The 19,434-nt window shown below is 37.4% G+C and overlaps 1 protein-coding gene and 1 long non-coding RNA gene across 2 annotated transcripts in view; both read left to right on the plus strand.

Moving 5' to 3' along the window:
- LOC134676770 (uncharacterized) overlaps nt 1-19,434 on the plus strand; it is a 111,808-nt gene that overhangs the window by 62,906 nt on the left and 29,468 nt on the right. The window lies entirely within an intron of this gene.
- LOC134675850 (homeobox protein Hox-B1-like) overlaps nt 6,173-19,434 on the plus strand; it is a 41,678-nt gene continuing 28,416 nt past the window's right edge. The window contains exon 1 of the mRNA XM_063534155.1: nt 6,173-7,554. Within this exon, the coding sequence (XP_063390225.1) occupies nt 6,960-7,554 (595 nt within the window). The 5' untranslated portion in view covers nt 6,173-6,959. The remainder of the gene's footprint in view (nt 7,555-19,434) is intronic.

Raw genomic sequence — 19,434 nt, forward strand, 5'->3', positions numbered from 1 at the left:
GTGACCGTTTTATTTTTTATTTTTTTTTGCATTATGGTACGGAACCCTTCGTGCGCGAGTCCAACTCGCACTTGCCCGGTTTTTTAAGTACCTATTTGTAATTACTTAGGGCCACTTGCACCATAACATAACGACTCCATAGAGCGACTGGTCGTACAAGGAAGAGTGGAGGGAACCAGATCGCGCGGCAGATCACCTATGCGCTGGACTGACCAAATAAAATCCGCAGTGGGAAACCGCGTATCTGACTGTGCCAGACAGTCTGCCAACAGGGAGAGATGGCGGGAGATCGTGCGAAGAGCTGTGTCCGCCTCTACTACCGATGCGGACGCCTCAACGTGACCACGACCGCTCTGTCAAGAGCGATACGACAGAGAAGAGACTTGCACCATCCTACCAGCCCGGGGTTAACCGGTTAAACCTATCATGGTTACCAGTACAATTTGACACTGGGTTAACGGTTTAACCGGTTAACCACAGGTTTGTGGGATGGTGCAAGTGGCGCTTGTTGTGTTTTTTTACTATGTTCTTTTAATCAGGGATCGCAACCGGTTTTTGCAAAAACTTCGAAATAACCATATTTTTCGAATTATTTCAAGCTCGAAATGTAGGGCACTGTTGTGTATTTTGGGTTACAACTTCTTATTAATAGATTGCCTAATTATTTCGTTCCCATACAAAAAATACCGGCATCCGATCCCTGGTTTTAATAATATAAAATAATACCTACTCTGTGTGTATGCTACCATTTCACCGTTAAACTAATAAAACGATTTTATTTTAGTAACATTTATGGTGTGTAAAATAAGGCCCTGGAATCAGGTATTTTATTCTTGGAAATTTAACCTTATGGAGAGAAAAAGCGACAGGGCGGATTCGTGCGCACAGCTATTTAGTTATGTTAACACAGCAGACTTTTGCATCGCGAAAAAATACGATATACTCGTATTCTACCAAAGGTGGAGTATAAAATTTAGATAGATCCGTTTTTTTATTGTGGCTTTGTTTGTTATTTAATATGGCCATGATAAATAATTTTGCTCAATTAAACAATTTAATTAAAAATTGCAACTAATTACACAAACTTTTATTGGACCGAATCAACCCGATGACGCATTGGACGTGTTATGGCTCCTCTACACGATGGGCCAACGCCGGCCACTCCAAGGGACGCAGCCATGCGGTAGAATGAGATAGCAATATCACTTGCTGCCTCTAACGCATAAATCCGTCCCTTGGAGTGGCCGGCGTTGGCCCACCGTGTAGAGGAGCCATTAAACATTCCCAGCGATCTCATTCCGTATCGTTAGGCGTAGCGTCATAAGTGCATATCTGTTGTAAGTTGCAAGTATAGAAAACGTGTCATGAAGAGAAGTCATGAAATGAAATTAAATTAAATTTGATGCCAACTTATTAAATTATTTTATCAACATAATAAGTATATCAAAATAAGAGGGTGCCCCGGCGAAAAATTAAAAAACAATGTTTTTGAGGCACCCTAACTAGTCCTTGTAATTTTGACCAAGGCAAACTGAGGGTCTACTACGAATACCGAAGTTCGCAAGTTGCGGGCTTCCTCTTTTACTCCAATTCAGGCGTAATTAGAATAGAAAAAGATGCTCGCAATTTGCGAACTTCAGTGTTCGAGGTTATAGCTGCTCTCTACAGAAAACAAACTTTTATGGAAATAACACAAAACTTCACCTAAACCACAAAAACTAGAGTTTTGAATAAAATCCTCAAACTGTGTGTAGTAAGCGTATAATTGGCCCATCCATCCCCGGCTGTCATCTCGAGACAGCCAACAATCAGTGGACAATTCTTCCGAGTGTCACTCGCGACTCGGGTGCTTGATGCATCGCTGGAACATGCAGTTTTGTTGTTTGGGCTTTTCTTAGATAATAGAGACGTATATTCGCCTTTTTAAACCACTATTGGTCTATTGCTACTTTTTTGTTTATCATTTTTCAAGTGTCCACTTATCCAAGTATGTAGAAATCGTCAAATTCTATGTAGAAACTGTTTACTGAATACTGAAATAATGGGCCCGATTCGGATTTTGAAATAGACATCTATTACATATCTTCTAGACAATACATCACCAAGATACGATAACGATATGTTTAAGATCTAACCTGTCAAATTTGACATTTGCGCGATTCTGGAGATACTCTTGAACGATTTCCACAGGATATGATTTAGAGATCCAATTCACATCTAATAGATATCTTACTCTATCTAACGTAAAAGTGACATTGGTTGCCCGAATTGCGCTGCAAAGGAGGACTAGTTGATATCTAAACTATAACGTATCTAGAATGGATCTAGTACCTAGGTACGTGTCGTCTCTTGTGAATATCTTGAAGTTCGAATACGGCAGAATATATTAATTAGATTTAGACCAAGCTATGTTGGTTGGTAGCGATTTTGATAGCGCAGACTGTGCAAGTGATATTACGTCAAACTTCTATGAAACGATGACGTTTAATTAACACTTGCGCAGTCTGTGCTATCAAAATCGCTGCCAACTTAGCTTGGTCTAACTCTAACCTATTTAATCCAAGTTTTATCAGCATATACACGGTGTAACATGAGTAAACCGAATAATTTTAACAGCGTAATCAATTTTAAGTAACAAGTTTACCAATAACATTTATTGTTTATGTACAAATACATTCAAAAAAATGTAAAAATCGAAACAAAAAAAAATTTTTTTTTGGCTAAATTGACCTAAACTCGTATTACATTTTTTCCTTCTTTTGACCTCAGAAATGCGTGGTTAAAATTATTCGGTTTCCTCATGTTACACCGTGTATATGCTATAAATCGTATAAATGTACATATTTATATACTTATCTTATAAATATCCCGGATCACCCGTCTTTTCTAAATTAGTACCGGTGAAGATTGTTCAAAGAAGGTAGAGTAGGAGTTTGAAATATCCACTTCATTTCAAGAAAACTACAAAGTTAGTTATAAAGTGTTAGTTAGTTATGAAGTAGTTTTTAATGTATTATTAAATGTAATGTAATATTAAATTATCCGATAAGTACCTAAATTGTTATTTTTAATTTATTTAAGCTAAAATCTATACAATATGTATAATAATATGGTCTATTTCTACTAAAAACCAAAAAATTGGCCAAGATAGAATAACTACATTCTCAAAGTTCGTTCTTACATGCACACCTAAACGATTTTCGTTATTAGGTACAGTCAGCTGCAGAAGTTGCTAAGCGGGCGAGGTGTTCAAAATTACCTGCCTTGACACGCTCTTATTCTCTTAGCAATAAAGTCGCGTGAAGATCATTTTGAAAACATGGCCCGCTTAGCAACTTCTGCTGCTGACTGTACTTAGTGTTTTATATTTAATTTTGGATCTTCTTACAATTCATGAACGAATGCGCTGATGAATCCTAACCACTCCATACATTTTAAAAGTCTAAGCACACTTGCCCATACAGTTTAAGTAATAATAAAGTATACTTTATACATATAGCAAAAAATCCTAAGGGAGTAATGGATTTTTTATATTCTGTCTCTAAGTCCATTCTAACCCTAAAGGACTTGTTAGTGTTCCGTACAAAACATTGTTCACGGAACACTTATGGGATCACTTCGGTCTTGTTTTTAATAGTACCTTCTTCAGACGTTTTTAAAGAAGACTAAATTTGCTACAATACGAGATTAGAACTGTCTCTGTAGATTGAATAGTTTCCGAGATAAAGGCTTTCAAAATTTAGATTATTTTGAAATTGAGCTCGTAAGCTAAGTGAATGTAGTGAGTATGCACTTTTGACTCAGGCGATGCCGCTTGGCACGATTGTTCCCATGGTCAAACAAAGCTGATTTGGCCCAGTAGCTACGAGATCGTACCGTGCATACCCCCCAAAAAGGGAGGGGAAAGGTCGGATCCCCAGGTCCAATCTTTGCTATATTTCTTCCTACTCTTAGGAGCTAGGGCACATCATATGACTCATACGTATATCATTTTCAATAAATCTGCAAAAATCAGAACTACCGCATTTGACGCAAACGCAAAATGTATAATTTTACTGTATTACGTATTCGTCCTTGATATTTTCGATGAATTTAATTATAGATATTGCAATTGGTTTCAATTAAAACTATGTGCTTTTGCTCCACTCCCATGAGTGGAGCAAATGTATGGCGCCATTTATTTTAAAACGGCTTATTATTAACCGGGCAACTAAAATATTAAACAGATACTGTCACTGGGCATATAATAATATAATTTGGCTGTGCATTAATATTTTAGCGCCAATAAATTTATATTAGCCTCAAATTTAAGCATCATATTATTAAAAAACTGGCAGCAAAATCAAGCCACCCAATAAAAATATAGGGAACTTGAATTGCTAATATTCTTACTATTTTACTATTTTAGTTGGCATCTAAAATAGTAAGTTGGCAACTAATATGTATTGTAAAGAGATCATAAAATTTGGTTGTTTATATATCCAGTTGTTTACGTATCCAGAATACCTAATATACCTATAAACTTAAGCTTTAAATACTCAATTTTTAAATAATTTAAACACATGCATACCTAGTTCTTTAAATTGACAAATTTCCTAATCCACAAATACCTATAATTTATTTACCAATGGTCATTAGGTACTCTATACTTACAGTCGAAATTCGTAATCATGACACACCTAATGGCCATTATACCATTAGGTCTTTTAATACTTTAATACTAATTTCAGTAGTTATTATGGTGTTCTGCAAGAGTCAAAAGATAGGTGCGACGACGAGCGAAGCGAGGAGGAGCGTGTTAGGTTAACCGTGTAGTGACCAAACAAAATATTTTAAAAGACCTTCTTTTTTTAAATAATAGACAGCCGTTTTATTTTTAAAATGTGCTTCGGAAATTGTCTCCAATATAATATTTCAGTTGCCAAATAAATATTTGGTACCTGCCTAAAAATAAACAATAGCTGTAACGGCATTAAAATGTTTCTCATATTGATATAATTTAAGGCTCTCTTTTTGTTGCCAATCTATTAATTTTAGTACCCATTTCTATTTTTTTAAACTACTCAAATTCGATAAATTAGTTGACCGGTTAAATACGTGCCTATTAAAACTAACAAAAATCAATGAAAAATAAAGCTTATCTCAATGGCTCTTGTTTATGGTAAAATGTTGCCAGAGTTTAAAAATGATAAATACTTATTTTACAGGATTTGTCTATACCTATATCTGGTGCCAGTCTCAATATAGGGGTGGTTACTACATATAAGTACCTAATAACTATGTTGAAAAACTTTGTTCGTAACACGTAATGACGAGAGGTATGAGAATTGTAAACTCGAGTAATAATACTCTACCGTAGTGTTTTTATTGACTCTCTATCTATTTAATCGACGCTTTTGAGATGTGGTGTTGGCGAAGGCTCCTACGTATACCCTGGACGGCTATGAGAACCAATAAGTCTATCCTAGAGGAGCTGAAGATCACCACACGGCTATCTACAAAATGTCAAGAACGCGCACTCAGCTTCTTTGGTCATATCATGCGGTCTAAAAAGCACGACCTAGAAAGGCAGATTATCTTGGGCCAAATAGAGGGCAAGCGTGAAGCGAGCGCGAAAAGCACCTACGAGATGGTCTGGTGTTGTGAAGAGGGTGGTTGGCGGCAACATGCAGTGCATGACCCATAAGGCCTATGATCGCATACTGTGGAGACGTAGCATACTTACATGGTCGCGATCTTCACAATGAGGGACCGAGGAAGAAGAAGAGATCTACTTAATAATAGTGTTTCTGTAACTATAACAAACTATAAATTATAACGGCAATTCTCAAAAAATATGTCTGCGGTCTAATTGCCGCGTTCATATATTTTCATACAAAATGTATGAAAAGTGTCGTAGAAATTAGACGCAATCGCAGACATATATACCTACTACGGTCCATATGCGTTCCTTGAAAAAATAATATTTTTTATAGGTAGGTATTATAATTCAGCTTTCTGCATACTAAATGTATCAATAGGTATCGGGTCAGTACTTTTAGCCGTGAGCCCGTGAAAAGGTGAGGTGTTAGTTTAGCTGAAAGTAGGTAATAAATTATACTTTTATAAGGCACTGAAATTTTAAAACGTTTTGTCGAAATGTAAGTTCTATCACTTTTGATATTGTAGATGACACATAAATACATTAAATGTATTTGTTACTGTGTTTTGAAAATAAATAAGCAAATAGCAGCTGCCATTTTAAGTAATGTGACAAAAACCCTGTTCACACCTTGAAATCGATTTACGTCACAAAAATAAATGAAAGCGTTTCGAAGGGAGCATTCAACACAACACAAAGTAAATAGAAAAACATCCGTTACATCCAGCTTCCAACATTCGCACTATTATCTCGCGAGAACCAATCCAAAATGGAGAATACAGTGGTGCTCCCCTATTGGTCCGCCCGCATCAAGCCTGCCTCCTCTTCCACAAAGCTCCGCCTACCACAAACAAAAAACTTTCCAGAATAACGACCAACCTTCCTGTGAGTGCACATGTCCAGTCACATCCCTAGTCCAAAACAAAAACTACTCAATGAAAAGCAGGTAGAACGAGCTTCAAATACTATTTCATGGCACAAAAAAACGTGTTAAACTCTTATCGTAGATTTCGTTACGCTAATATTGATATTGATTAGTCCATCTCGCTTAATCTGAACAATTTTGACGGTGTTAGACAAGGACGGGGCAAGTCAGTTTTAGTGTGGTTAAGAAAAATTATGTGTTCACGTTCAGTGTTCGTCGGTACACCTGGCGTGCGGGCGCACGGTCGATAGCGCACGGCGCGGCACTAGCCCGTTTTAAAATTCGAACGCACCGAATATCGGGACGCCAATCGCCGGCGCGAATATTGTCTCACCCGTCGACGTAGTGATGTGTGTGTAAATATCGACATCGATTGCGGTGATCGTGACAAACATGATGACTATGGACATCGGGATGTACAACAACCAGCAAAATTATGGCAGCGCCGAGTTTTACCAGCAGGGGGCAGCGTATCAGCCGCCGTACGAGGGATACCATGAGGGGTACTATGAACCTCCGACTCACTACTACGAGCCGTTACTGCACTCGCAGCCGGGACATGAGCCCCCACCTCCCGTCATCAGTACCGATACAGGTCTATGCTACACAAACCTAGACTACGGTGAACTGCAGCAGAATTACCAGTTGCATCCAATTCAGCATCACCCGGAGCCATTCAAGCATAGAGAGGAAGTTCGCCACGAGGACATGCACCTTCACGAGCATAAAATAGACAACCATTACTTAGAGACAAAGTATAACATGCACTTCGTTGATGAAGGATCGATGGCGTTCAATCCAGCTTCTCCGATGGCTTGCGGGGAGTTCGATTACCAGCCAAAGGACGAGTTCGGCGGATTACGGGAGTTCCGTGAAGATTGCGGGGGCCCGCACCTCCCACCCACGGGGCTGCAGCATCCGCCGACGCACTCGGCCGTGCCTACCTACAAATGGATGCAAGTCAAGAGGAACGTTCCTAAACCTTCAGGTAACAATAATTATTTCCACGTATGTATATTTTACTTACCGCTGAACTTTCTTTCAAAAATCTGAGATTACGCCACTGCGGCTGAACATTTTTTTTTATATCTTCATTTAGGTACGAAAGAAATGTAACAGTACCTAACATATTTGTACAGTTCCCAAACGAAATATTTTACTTACAAAAATTACACTTTACTTGGACAGAATTCGTAGGTACCTTTATCTACTCTCCCGCCTCACCCAAAGAAATAACAGGTCAATAGAGGTAAAAAATCCACAGATACATGTATAAATGGTTCCATTATACTTAGGTATGTACTTACCTATAAGGGCCACCCCACATTTAGCGTCTTTCGAGCGTCGGCGTCTACAACTCTATGGCCGCTGCTCGACGCAACGTCGACGCAACTGCGCAGCGACGTCATTTTCCATAGCGCTGACCAGACGCCGACGCTCGAAAGACGCTAAATGTGGGGTAGCCCTAATTAGGCATGATTTTACTAAACGAATGCAGAATTGCGCGTATAGCCTCATTCGGTGCGATTCGGGAAATGAATTAGAGATTCACTAGATATGAAATAGTAAAGATATGTGACGTTCCACGGCAAAAGGTACCGTTGGCTGCCGCAATAATATTGGAGCAGCGTTAATAATAGCGTAAGCGCCAACCTCCATGAGGTACCTTTTGCCTTTCTTTACTATCGCCGATTAGCTTAATTGTATGATTGACACCCGCCAGTTTTCTGACACAACATAGCTTAGCTATAAGTATGACAACAACAAAAACATGATTACTTATAAATTACAAAACACCAAACTATTAAAATTATAATTTAATTAGGCTTGGAATGTTATTTGAAGAAAACTGCTCGCGTGGTAAACGCCGAGATTAACCACACGACAGGGAAAGTTTCCTTTAACTTTACCCTGTCCCACGTTGTGGTGTCGAAAATTCTAAATACCTATAAATATGTACTATAGGTATATTAGAGTTGCTATATGGGGTAGGTTGTCAAAAAAAATACTAGGAGGATCATAATCAGATTTTGTTTTTTTTTTTGATGTATCGTAATCGTACCGATAACCTATAATACTAAGCTAGAGCGAGTAACACTGAGAGTACCTATTATAAAAATCAATAACATTTGGCGCGATTCGAACTTTAAGATATCGCGCCGTTAGACATTCACTAGATATGAAATAGTAAAGATATGTGACGTTCCACGGCAAAAGGTACCTACCTTATGGCGGCTGGCGCTTACGCTTATTATTAACGCCGCTCCAATATTCAGTCGGGGCAATGGTACCTTTTGCCGTGGAACGTCACATATCTTTACTATTTCTTATCTAGTGCATCTCTAATTAATTTCCCGAATCGCGCCGATATTTCTAAATCTGAATTCCCCGTTTGGGTTCTACGCCCGAAATGAAAGTCAATTATGCATATTTCGTATCATTTTTATTGCTAAGCAACATATGGAACTTACATGAAATGATATGGAAATAAGCATGAAAAATATTGACTGGTGACCAATGTGACCATAACTTAATTTTAATTAGTAAGCTAATTAAGAAGTTGTGAGTTCAGGTCTTTCTCCGAACGCAGCTCGCTAAGCATTGAGCGGACGGCAGTAAAAAAATGCTACGATTTTTCAAAAAAAAAACTGGCCGCACCCGGTGGTTGTTTTAAGTAGAAATGTTTGAATTACGTACCTATTTAATTTCAGAATCAATGTACAAGAGATAGTTGACCTCCCCTGCAAACGAATTTCTATGCAGAGGGGGGCCAGTTCTGCAGCTGACTTACATTTCATTAGAATAAATACGGCCCAATTTAAAAAAAACAGTAAGTAAGTATTTAAAAAAAAGTAGCAGTTAAAAAATAAGTTCGAATGCAATTCCGGCCTATATCTCTCCCTCTCATCACTTTGGTATCAAAAAATATAATAAAAAAACTCGATCAATCTTTCTTTCCATCGGAAACCATGTAACGCAATACATGTAATAAATATAAATGTATACCTGTAAGTGTAGAAATTATTAGTTAAAATGCAATAAGACAAATAGGTATGCTTAACATTAAATTCCATCAACAGCGATAAAAAAAACAATGTGTTTCTATGGAACGTTTTAATAGACAGCCAGCAACGTCCATCTTTAAATCGGAGTGTTTTGACGTTTGACGTAAACGGTGTCAAAGGTTCCTTGACCCGCTGTCACGTCGACGCTGGGAGCAAATAATTTGACGTTTTGAACGTCGGAGACGCGCTTAAATAGTAGCGTCGAGGCTTCGTCTGACGGATGATTTGATTATCTGGACTGGACCCTCCGTTTTAATGTGCCGTTATTAAAGGGAACTATTTAATTGGTCGTCGCTTTAAATACAAGCAAACAGCAAGCAAGACAAGCAAGAACCAAAAAACCAAATTAAATTTTATAGTGCTTTAGGACAAGTCACGCGTTTTGTTTTTATGGATTTAAGCAGGCCACTGACGAGCCTTCCAAATGGATACAGTTACAATGGATTCATCCAAATGGACGGCATCCTATTATTAAACATTGTACGTTTTTGACATTCACGGACCGATTTTGGATTGCAGCCACGCAATTTGGACTGGAAGGCTCGTCAGTGGCCACCTTTAGAGTTGGTTATATCAGTAAACGATGTGAAAAAAAGTCAAAAGTTATTATTTTTATAAAATTATGTATGTATGCAACAGTGTTCAGCGTTTCAAATGACTACACCGTCATTAAATTTCTTTATCAGTAAGTATACTAATACTAGGCTAGCGGAAAAAAAAGTCGCGACAGAGGAACAGACAGCAGATGGTGAATAAAGATAGCAGTGACATGCACGCAGTCATTAAATGGGTAAATTTCTATTTAGAGTTTAATTAGATTTACAAAAAAGCGCATCAGATTTTGCATATAAACTCATTTTTAACGCTTGCCACACATAGTTTTTTTTTGTGAGAACATTTAAAAGAAGAAAACAGGAATCGACAGTAAGACATACCTACGTGTAACTTTTATGTAAGTACTTAGGTAATAAACATGGTAGATTATTCGTTAAACAAACAAAAAAGCATCTATTAGCTACAAGCTGGTCTCCAGGTGATCTATAATTTCTCACAAAAACTTTTCTATATTATACTTAAAAAAGAATGGATGCTTTTTCATTTAACTAGAATCTCACGGTAGGTACAGTCGACGTCAAAGATATATTTAAATTTTTCGCCTAATTATAAAGGAGTAAGGTACAAAAGTGTAAACATGCTTTTGACGTCGAATGTACTTAGTATATTTTAGTTCTCTTGATCATAGGAATCGATAATTACCTACTACCAAGTTCCTCCAGCCAACAATCAATAAGGATGTGCAAATGCAAGATTTTAATACAAAACTTATCATATTTGCTACCCCTACACATTGTCACTGCAAAGCTGCCCCGAAAATAAAATGAAATGAAATGTAAAGGCCGAATTTCCATTTCGCCGCCACAGCTCAGAAGTTGCGTGCTATTACGAAAACAAACACAGATAGCCCAACACGGGGATTAGGGAAACTGTCGCGTGAGCCCCAAACTGTATATTTTCTTATATGAAATAGGTACGCAGCTATTTCTAACCTCTTAAAATTTCTTGGCAGCTCTAATAAAAAAGACCACCATAAAAGGTCAACACATCTTCTAGTTACCTGCTAGTTACGAAAGTAGCAATAAGGGTTCTTACAATGGGTCACTTAGAAATCGTGCAATTAAATCGTATTTATTATCATATCACATTACACATCACGAAATCTCCATAGATAATACCTACGAAAAAAAATCCTAAAACAACCGGTCCGTGGGTGTTTCTAGTTCGATTTATCTTACAGAATATATGTATGCGTTGTCAGAAAGAATCTAAAACCAATAACAAAATCGAAAATTACCTAATTGAAGTGATTAATATAATATTCGAAATTCTACAATCGTATGATTCCATGGTAGGTATAAACATCTAAAATCTCCTATTTTTAACAGTATGTAACCATGACAGATTTGTATTTAGACTTCATCTTAATTTTATTTCGGTTGGCTTGTTAGTTGAAATTTGTAATATGTGCATGTGCCTATACTTGTACAGTTAAGTATCAAGGATTCATATCGTCATGGCTGAGTTCTTCTTATAATTGTCTGCTACCTCTTTCAAAACATTTTATGAACTGTGAACTTGTCCCTATTTAACTGGATCTCGAAATTCATAACAAAAATGCATAATCGGCGGTTACACTTATGCTGGTTCATTTAAGGCGACGCGCGTCGAAATCGTTTAAATTATATAAGCCCATTTCCTACTTATAATGTAATTCCTACGTCGACGTGCTGTAACAACTTCTTATGTGGTAGGGTACCTATTTATGTTTAATATTACAACATAATTTTCTCCTACAATGTGTGTAACAGCTATAATATAAGTATGATTGCCTGTTATTGGAGGCAATCTGTGCTGCAAACTATTGTTTAAAAGGTGTCGCAACACCTTTCAGGCCTAAAACGTCAGATAAAGGTAATGAATTAATACATTCTTTGGGTCTTGAGACTGCCTATAGCAGCCAAACTAAATCTTTCCTCACAACATGACACATCGTGCAAATCAAACAAATTCCTCGCCTCCTGGTTGGAGCTTACGTTCAGTCGAGTCACGCTGACTTGGAATCCCCACTAGTTGTATACTGTGGCTTACATGACTTGTGACTCGCTTTATTGCTTGCTTTGTTGATATTAATTCCCTTGACGGACATCGCGTTTTGCCAACATGGATCAAGATTAGCACTAAAAATTCGAACACAATTGTGTGTGGGCTCTTAATGTCTCCAAATTCACAGAAATTTAGATGTATTCCAAGATTCATTTTGTAAGACCAAGATATCTTATCATACTTACCCATACGGAGATGGCGACATGACCTGGACACCTTCCTTAACAACTGGCTAGAAAATCAAGAAGAAAGGCATTTGCCCAGCAGTGGGACACTCAAATTGGCTAGTAAAAAAAAATACATATTGAAGATAACGTTATTTTTCGCGGCAGTTCACATCAATCACACCATTGATAATTGTTTAAGACAACTTTGTGCATTTTCTCACGGAAGGATACCTAAAAGGTACCTACGGCAGATCTCAGACAGCTTAATAAATATGATAAGCTGTTCTTTATTAAACGCTTAAGCATGATGTTGAATTAGTAAGAAAATGACATAACCGAACCAATAATTTAAGTACCTATCACCTCAAATTGTTTCTTAGATAAACATAAAACAACAATGAACTTAATTCAATTAGTTTAAAATGCTAGTTTTATCAGTTACAAATCGCTCGTATTTTTTGCTTACGTTAACCACATAATGCACAAAAAATCGAAGACCACACGTGAGGAGCTGTCACAGGACAAAAATCCCGATGCTATCAATTCTATGCACCACAATGCACCCGAAGCCAGGACAAGTCTCTCGGGACCGTATTCGGCAAAATAAGAGATATTCAAAAGTAAACATTATGTGTTAACTGTAAGGTTGTTTTTAAGATTTTCGGGCACGGGGACGAAAAGGATCTGATTTTCTTGTTGGATGTTGGATGACGTTCGGAATTTTATGTATTGTGCCAATCGTTTTGTAAGATTTTATAATATTGGCAAGACCTATCTATTTAAATCGCATTCTTAGGAAGGTAATCAGTATTTGTGATAAATACTAGCAGCTAGCAGCAAAAATGCGGCCAAGAACATTTATAGACCAACCAGCTCACGGAACTAATAGCTAAAATAAATCATAATAATGTATACATATATTAAAACCATAACAACGTAAAGATGCAAGTTGAATAGAAATTCGTTTCTGGTACTGCGTTTTCTTGGTAAATCTAAAAGAATCTAAAAGCAACTTTTTGATATATCTGCATGGCATAACAAAGTGTCTTCTATCAAAAAAACGATATGTACATTAATAATGGAAAGCTACATTTCTCATATAAATATGCTCATTTTTAGAAAAAGTTCGCAACGATCTAAGATGTAAGTTTAAACTAAGAATGGTTCCATAAATCAACCTCAATATTAACCTCACCAAAACCTAACTTTCCCTAACGAGACCTTTAGTTCTGTCAACTGCTCATTTAAAACACTTTATTGATATTTAAAAAAGGTCATTACCACTAGCCATAACAGTTTTCCATCCTGCTCTTAACAATGGGATCGGAGTGAGATATAATGAGTGTTTCCTAAAAAGGACGGTGTTCGCCGAATATCGGAAAGTAGTCACGTGACGGAGTGAGGGTTGCGTGCGAGATGGCGCGATAGCTGACCCCTAGTGGACTGTTGTAATCGGTTTAGGGCCTACTGGCTTTGACGTGTGCCTCAAGACAGAAAAGAACGGAGGCGAAGGTTATTGTGTCTTTTTATTCCTATGAGTTAGGAATTCGCCTTCTCGAGACTGAGTTACTGGAAGAGTTATTAATGGACCTGGCTCAGACAAGCTATAAAGATGGATCATGATGAGATGAGAGATGGATTGGTTTAATGGTCAGGATAAACCATTGAATATTACCTACTTGCACGGCCAAGTGTTTTATTATGGGACATTTTACTAACCAGTCTGAATATTTGAATTCAATCATTTATTTAGCAAACAGGCAACCAGGGCACGTTTACACCTACGTTTTAGAAGCAATAAAAATAAAACATTACATTCGCGTCGTTGCTCTCACTCTTGTCTTGCTACAAAAGCAATGGCACCACTCCGCGTTTTCCGCCAAGCTTTTATAAATTGCACTACACTCACGACTCTCAGCTAATGCAAGTGACTTGCAAGCACTGGCTAATAGCTTAGCACTTCGGGCTCTAATGACCGCCAATTGACCCGTCTCATAGCGAACATAGCAGTGCTTAATTCATAAAAAAATATTAATTTTATTTTGCATAATTTCTATGCAATTCGTGTTACATTTCTTGTACCTATTAATTATTCAAGTACCTATGTATTAAGCAAATGATAAGAGACTTGTTTTAGGCGACCGATATTGTTATGATTCAATTTTATTTCGAAAAAAGTTTATACAATTCACCATAATCGATATGTGATCACCTCAGTTCAGTCACTTCGCCTTAAAGAACCATGGTAACAATGAATCAAAAATTGTAAAAGAAAATTTTGTGATAGGTTTAAATACTTTAAATATATGACGATCAAGCTGTTAGATTTGCCACCGGACTATATATTTTTTCTTAGACAACTTTGTTTTTATTATTTTACGAGTTGACTATCTGGTTTCAAAGACGTTGTAATTAGGTACGTCAATACTACTTTGCTCTTTTTTTAAAGTAACAAACAACTAGGTATTAACTATTGAACAATTTATTAAACCTTCCAAAGCGCGTTGCAAAAGTACATTAAGTGCGTGACTTGAAGTTACCCTAATACTGCTTGACTTGAATTACTCGTACCTTGTAACTACTTATCCAATTCAGATCTCTTTTCTTGCAAGGGCAACCGAAGCTGCGACAAGCAACGCTTCATTAACTCTATTTCTAGATACTTGTTTTTCTTTCCCATTCACAGCGCAGGTAAATGTACTAAATTGACCGAAACTAGTAGATACAGTACAGATGGTTTTATTTCACTGTCACAATTTTACATAAGTATATTAATTTGTAGGTACACTATAGAGTGAATTGATATCAGGTATGTGTATATTCAAGTTTAAATTTGAGTTCAGTAAATCATACAATCACAGGGGCAGCGATCATCGGCCGGAACATGCGACACAACTGAAAACCGTCGTGTCGCCGCAATTTTTGTTTTTGGCTTTTAAGATTTTACTATTGTATGTATGTTAGTCTGTAAGGTATGTGTCTATGAGCCTTAGTTGCCTGATAATTAATTATATTTGATATTTGATTTGATTTGATTTTGATAGGGGCCGATTCTTAGGCAAGCCTAATATGCCTAAACTCAATGATGCAAGTCGATGGGAATTGAAATATTTGAATACCCTGCCACTGGTAGATAAATGCCCAGGTTCATTCATGAAACCTTAGTAATAGCTTGTGTTAGTATGACGAAAATTTTATAACACAGGAAAAACCAAATAAATTCAATCCTAAAGAGCTGTGCTGTGCAGCTGTGCAACTTTATGCCGATGGACCCTGGGCTATAACCGCGAAAATCGAAGTTCGCAAATTGCGGGGATTTTTCTCTGTCACTCTAATTACGCCTTCATTGGAGTAAAAGAGAAAGATCCCCGCAATTTGCGAATTTCGGTTTTCGCGGCAGCGCTCTGCCCGAAGTCAACGTCCGTGGGGCAAATGATTGTAGACCCTAGTTTTCAGTGGACACACGATTTTAGATTTGAAAACGTCATCTCATTTTCCAAATCAGATACAGCTGCCCAAAGCTTCAGCGTCACAAACTTGGATTTTACCACTATTAGGTGCCTATATATAAAAAATCAGCCGACCCTTACTTAATGACACGCACGCAATGTGAAACGAAAGCATTTCAAAGGGCTATTCTAGAAAAGTTATCAAGTTTTTGGCCGTGCTACTCCACTTTCATTTCGTGACATCTCATCTTACGTCCACTTCATCGGAATATGACTAAACTAAGGATGACTCACGCTAGACCAGGCCGGGGCCGGGCCGGAGCTTTCGGCGCTTCATTTTCTATGAACACCACGTGATCACCGATCAGGCGTCATAGAAAATGACATGTCGGACTCCTCGGCCCGTGCACGGCCCGGTCTAGCGTGAGTCATCCTTTAATACACAAGGACCGTATAGTTAGTGGTCTTGGTCGGTTGACGGCTGATTAGTAAGTGTATCAAAGAGTGGTGCAGTCCGCATTAGCCGTCTTGAGATAAGTGCGCATTCCTGTCACAGCCTCTCACTGCCACCCACGACAAGTTAGACATTAAGGTGACGCAGATAAATATTTACAATTTTTAGTTAAATGACCACGGGCAACTTTGTATGGAGTTTGCCCCAAAACCAACAGAGTTGAGAGTTAGGTCATTAGATGGGTATTTCTCTGTACTTCATTTCGTTCTATGGGCACCAAGCGGAATTCCATTGCAGAACTGAGATATTGGTATTTTAGCCAAAATGTCGTCGCCCATATGCCTTCTCTGTACTTCATTTCGCTCTATTACCTTAGGCAATAGAGCGAAATGAAGTACAGAGAAATACCTATCTAATGACCTAACTCTCAAATCTGTTGGTTTTGGGGCAATTTTGACACATAGTTCTTTATATTTTACGCTTTCTGTGTAATTCGTAGAGTTAGATCAAGAAAGTCTGCTACGATTTTAATAGCACATGCAGTGCATGTGTTATTTTAAACGTCAAACTTCTATGAAATTATGACGTAAAAATAACGCTTATAGGTGCTGCGTGTGCTATCAAAATCGTTACAGATTTATCTTGGTCTTACTCGTATAGGTAAATGCATTATTACTGTAGAGGCAGGAAAGTAGAGGATTGCTGGTTAAGGATTAGTTTTGAAATAACAAGAGAGCAATTTCATTTATTGAACACAGTGATAGTTTTTCTCAAAAATGTTAAGAAATAAATAAAGTTAGTTAATAAAATACAATCGTTTAAAGTGCTTCATTCACCGGTATGACATGTTGCGTATCTCTATCAGCGTCAGGCTGTTCAATAAATCTTGTGTCTAAACAACTTCACCTTAATAAATCGATGCCGCATGCTCAACTTACATTATGAGAGTACAATGCGTGCGCGTGCGCAGTAGCTAATGATAGTTAATCCACTACATCGCCTTTCACATGCAAATAGACGAAAGCGACCGGGTACGCCTCTCAGATACTGACGTTTATATTTTGACTGTCTGTTGGACTCGTTGCTTTTGTCCAGTCGCCATCAGATATTTCGGAGCGGCCAAGGTGCTCACAAATATCTGAACACGCCTCTATTGTCAAGGCGTTTGAGTGTGCGTTCAGATATTGTGAATACCTTGGCCGCTCTTATATATCTGATGGCGACTGTCCAGTTCCAAATAGTTACTCAATGACCGAAAGAATTACCGGGTTTAAACCTAAGTCCTTAATTGGAGTTTTTTCATTGGATTAAGATGTTTATTATTCTCAAAACAGGTAGATTGAACCTTAGCTCTTTTTTTTTGAGTTGTTAACACATTTATTACGGCGGTAGAAACAAGAGAAATCTAATCTTCAAGGATGGGTATTCCACAGCCGTCTTCAGATCCAAATCTTTCTATCCTTCTTCTTGTTCCTCTAATTCTTAGAGAGACCGCTCTGATGATTGCTATTTGTATTTGAACCTTAGCACTGGAATTAGCACTTGGTTGGCTGACTGATGATTTGGTGATCAAAGACCTATTGACAACAATCTCAAGGTACGGTTATGATTGTACATTTCCGTCTTTTTGTTCTACTAATGTCCTTGGATTTTGTTTTCCTTAAATAAGCGGACGTGATTTATTAGATACTAACGTAAAATAAATAGGTAGTAATTAATTTAGAATATTCTTTAACAGGAGTTACTAATTAACAAACAAGGTTGCCGGGCTACCTATAGCCCGTGCCAACTGTCGCATTGACATAATGTATCCAATCGCAAATGTAAGATTAATGAACATGAAAACACAATGGGTAATGGTTACAACTTACAACCATTTATTACATGGGTCATTTCCATAAATAACAAATTGATTATAGTTACACAACATGATAATATAAATAGGCATTAAGCACCTACTTACTCGTAATATTATTCGATTTAGATCTAAATAATGATAATGTGATATATTATATAGGTAAGATGTCAGAACTTGGAATTTCAGTTTTTTTTTATACCGGGTGTGACCAAATAATTAAAACATAGATTGTACTCCTCAAACGGTGACACTTTTGTTCAACAACTTAAAAAAATGAAGTATTTAGACTCCCTATTTTACATACAAAATAAATATTATCTTCAATGGACGCCATCGCCACGCCATATCATTGTGATTGACGTTGTTTGTCGCGCCTTAAACATAACAAAATTCGCAATACATTGCGTCTTAGAATAAACTTTAAAGTGTATTAAAAATCAAACAAAAAGTTATTTTTATAAGTTGCTGAACAAATGTTCGTCAGTATGAGGAGTACAGCCTACAGTTTCATTTTTTGCACGTATTACAGGTCACACCCGGTATAAATAAAATATATCCATTTTTTACGGAGTAAGACTCGAGCGATAAGCCTATGGCAAAACATCGCCTTAAAAACAATTATTAGTCTTACAAGGCACTCATTTTGAAAGGGTCGACGACGGCTAAACAAACTTTGTTACCGCGCGAAGTGAAACACAACATTTTTCACCAAACTAACGCGAGGAATCCCCCAAATCCCCAAGAAGTCCCTAATCCGCATTGGGCTAGCGTGGGCACTATAGCCCAAGCCCTCTCGCGCATAAGAGGAGGCCTGTGCTCAGCAGTGGGACGTATATAGGCTGAAATGATGATGATGATGATGTAACGCGAAGAAAATACTAATTGTAAAACATTATTAAACAAATCCAAATAAACATTGTTAAATATTTTTCATAATTTTTCAAGTCAATTCTACCAGACAACAAATGACTTTACCACTCTTGTGGATAAAATGCATCTGTCCTCAGTTTTTGAAAAACAAAGAGAGCATTTACAAGACGGTGTTAGAATGTTGATGTCAATTTTGAGTTATTATTTATTAACGTTAATGAAGCCTTTGCCAATCGTCAATAAAGTACAGCATCCGTAAAACACGATTTTAGAAACTATAACCCCCACCATTCCAGCGATCCCCAGTCTTTTTTTTTGTTGAAAAGTATTTTTACATCTTTTTT

The sequence above is a fragment of the Cydia fagiglandana genome, chromosome 2 (assembly GCF_963556715.1).
Source record: "Cydia fagiglandana chromosome 2, ilCydFagi1.1, whole genome shotgun sequence".
Lineage (NCBI taxonomy): Eukaryota > Metazoa > Arthropoda > Insecta > Lepidoptera > Tortricidae > Cydia > Cydia fagiglandana.